General features: G+C 46.1%; 1 protein-coding gene across 1 annotated transcript in view; it reads right to left on the bottom strand.

The window, feature by feature from the left end:
• Positions 1-212, bottom strand: part of LOC104626775 (keratin-associated protein 5-5-like) — a gene marked incomplete at its 3' end in the record, with an annotated part of 4,087 nt that extends 3,875 nt beyond the window's left edge. The window contains exon 1 of the mRNA XM_010294796.1: positions 13-212. Coding sequence (XP_010293098.1) covers positions 13-212 — 200 coding nt within the window. The remainder of the gene's footprint in view (positions 1-12) is intronic.
• Positions 213-3,326: the final 3,114 nt, after the last annotated feature.

Raw genomic sequence — 3,326 nt, 5'->3', positions numbered from 1 at the left:
CGCCCGACGCGCCCCCCCGTGTGGCTGCCGCAGCAGCCTCTGTTGTTGTTCATGCTGTAGCAGCAGTACTGCATGGGCATGCAGCAGGGGCTGGGGCAGCAGTACTGCATGGGCGGGCAGCACGACTGCGTCTTGCAGCACGACTTCTTGGTGCTGTAGCAGCACACGGAGTAGTTACTTCTACCGCAGCATCCACAACCTCCGTTGGGCATGTTGTTGGTAGTGGGGTAGGCAAAGCTGGAAGGAACAGAGAGAGTTTCTTTTTCTCTGCCTGAATTTCCCAGTTGTTTATGCAGCTTAAAGCACAATTATCCCAAAGTCCATCCCAAACTGCTTGGGGATGTCCCTACTGTCCAGAATCCCCTGACAGCCTTTCCCTGAGATCTTTAAATTTTTCCATGGGCAACTGGTGCCTGTGACATATTGTCCAACACTGGTTCCATCAGAAAGAAGCCACCCAGGTGGATCCCCAAACCAATCTCTCAAAGTTGGTCCCAAACCAGACAGTACAGGAAATCATGGATGACTTCCTGCAAAAGCACACAGAAGTACAGTAGAGTGCAAATGTAAAGGCAAGTAGTAAGCTTTGACTTACCCTGTTGACCAGTGAGGACAAGTGAGGAGAAGTCAAGATGAACGAATGAGGACCACTGTGAGGGGGAGCCTTTTATATGCTTCAAAGCCACCCCCCTGGAAATGAGGCATTCTTTGGCAATTCTGACTTTGCTGTGTATCACCTGGTCTATGCCTCTCACGTGTCTTCCGGTATTTAAACTTTACTTATTTCTGTTTGCTCACCACCTCAATTCTGCACCGTAATTAGTCATACATATAAACAACAGGTGTAAATTTTCTAATGAATTTGCATTAATGAGAACCGGAGGTAGCTGTAAGGTATTTCAATCCACTTCCCAAGGAATGACCTTGAGACACAGAGACACTTAACAATGTGCCTGGGGGAGGTGGGTGCTGAAACACTGGGAGAACCATGCCTGGAACTTGGAAATATCACTGCTCATGTGTCCCCTCTGCCTTTGGCTGGGCTTTTGGGGGACCCATGGAAACTATTGGTAAATGCGAATCCTTTTTTCCTGCCTCCGAGAGGTGGCTGTGTGGTCAAAGTACAGACCCAAGAGTTTCTCCTTTCTCAGTCTTGTTCTTGGGTCTCCCTCCATGGTGCTTTGTCCTCACTGCTTTTTATTTCTTCTAAACCATTAAGAATGTTTTTCATTTTCTTCCATGGAAGGGATGGATTAAGTCTAAATTAAGCAACTTTTAAAGCAGTGGTGCAGACATGTTAGCTTTTTTCTGTGTTGTTTCCATACACTCCATTTTCTGAGATTATTTCTAAGGCCTGTGAGAGATGTAAATGCCTTGTATTTAACGGCATTCGTGATGAGCGCATCTGAGTGTTTCACACCAACAATTTGATTCTGTGTCACTGTAGGTTCAAGACTGGAAATCCAATCCTGAGTGCATTTCTCCATGCCTTTCTCCTGTACCTCGGGACCCCAGCTAGTATCTCACAGATGCTCTGAGTTCAGGCACCTGACAGGACTTTTCCAGCAACTGCTTAGAGTCGTTTTGGCTGCAGTGTGCTAAGGCCAAGGCTGCTGTGCATACAAAGCTTGACTGAACCAGTCAAGAGGGAATGGAAAGGATGGTTGGAGTCAAGGCAGATATTACAAAACAGGTTTGGGGATGGGAGAAGGAACTGTGGTCATGTGCAGAGCCAGGACAGCTCCACATGAGAAAGTGTTGATGGAGTTTTCAACTGATGAGGGAGGGCACCAATACAAGATGAGAGTCCCAAGATGATGAGGCAGCATCTATTCACGGCAAATAAAGGCTGCCATCATGTTCAGCAGACTGTGAATGTGAGGCTGGATTGGTGGCAGGTGATTCCTGGTGGCTGGGACACGTAATTTCTTCCCAAGATGTGAACATGACCTCCTACAATGCTGGATGTCTCTCCTGGAATTGTCCCGAGGTGAGCATTGTTTTGGTCACGCGACAATAGCCAGATACCTGCCTGCAGGAAGTAATGCCCTCTTTGTGTAAAGCCTCAAACATGTCATCCACTGAATAAGTGACAAATTCATTGCCTTTTTATCAGGCTTTATTGTTGCCATATTGGCCAAGATGATCCCTGTGTTAGAATCATAAAATGGTTTGGGTTGGAAAAGACCTTTAAAAGTCATCTAGGCCAACCCCCCTGCCATGAACAGGGACATCTTCAACTAGATCAAGGTGCTCAAGAGCCCCATCTAACCTGGCCTTTAATGTCTCCAGGCATGGGGCATCTACCACCTCTCTGGGCAACCTGTGCCAGTGGTTCACCACCCTCATTGTCAAAAGTGTCTTACTTGTGTCTAGTCTGAATCTGCCCTCTTTTGGTTTTAAACCATTTCCCCCTGTTGCAACAGGCCCTGCTAAAAAGCCTGTCCCCATCTTTCCTATAGGCCCCCTTTCAGTGCCGGCAGCTGCAACAAGGTCTCCCCGGAGCATTCTCTTCTCCAGGCTGAAGAAACCCAACTGTCAGCCTGTCCTCATAGGATAGGTGTTCCATCCCTCTGATCTTTTTTGTGGCCTCCTCTGGACCTGCTCCAACAGCTCCATGTCTTTCTTAGAAATGGATGTGAACCCTGCAATGCTGTTGCTAATCAGGGTCTTATACAGATATTGAGGAGATACTGGCATTTAATGTATAGTTGGGTCAGAAATAACACCTTCTACACTAGATCCCTTTTACGTGCCGTGCCATGCTGTGCCATGCTGTGCCATGCTGTGCCATGCCATGCTGTGCCGTGCCATGATGTCTTTATAAACCTCCATGGTGGTTACGTGAATTTGAGAGCTGCAGTACCTTTGTGAACAGGGAGGAATCTGTCATGGCAGCTTTTCCAGCATATGATGAAATTAATATTCACAAGATTTTCTTAACAGAATGCACCATTGATATAGTATGGTATGGCATGGTACAGTATGGCATGGTACAGTATGGCATGGTATAGGATACCCTTCTGCCAGTGTATTGTACTTGATTTACCTACTAATCAAAAACTCCTAAAGACCTGAATAATTTTTTCAGCAGAGTTTAATGTAGTAGAGAAGAATATTCTAATGCAGACTTTGTATATGCTCTGAAGGTTTGGTTGAGGGAAGCAATCAAGAGAGTGCTCAAGGCACTTTCCTGAGACATGCAATTCAGAGCTGAGCCCTGAATTTTAATAGTAAAGGAAGTTGCAGCCAGGTAGAAAAGGTATTGTTGACTCATGTGTATGCTATTTTAGGAATGAGGTTTTTAAGTTGTATGCTAACACCTG

Source organism: Phaethon lepturus, unplaced genomic scaffold (assembly GCF_000687285.1).
Source record: "Phaethon lepturus isolate BGI_N335 unplaced genomic scaffold, ASM68728v1 scaffold11199, whole genome shotgun sequence".
Taxonomy (NCBI): domain Eukaryota; kingdom Metazoa; phylum Chordata; class Aves; order Phaethontiformes; family Phaethontidae; genus Phaethon; species Phaethon lepturus.
The sequence above is the reverse complement of the archived record's forward strand: the minus strand, read 5'-3'. Positions and strand labels throughout refer to the sequence as shown.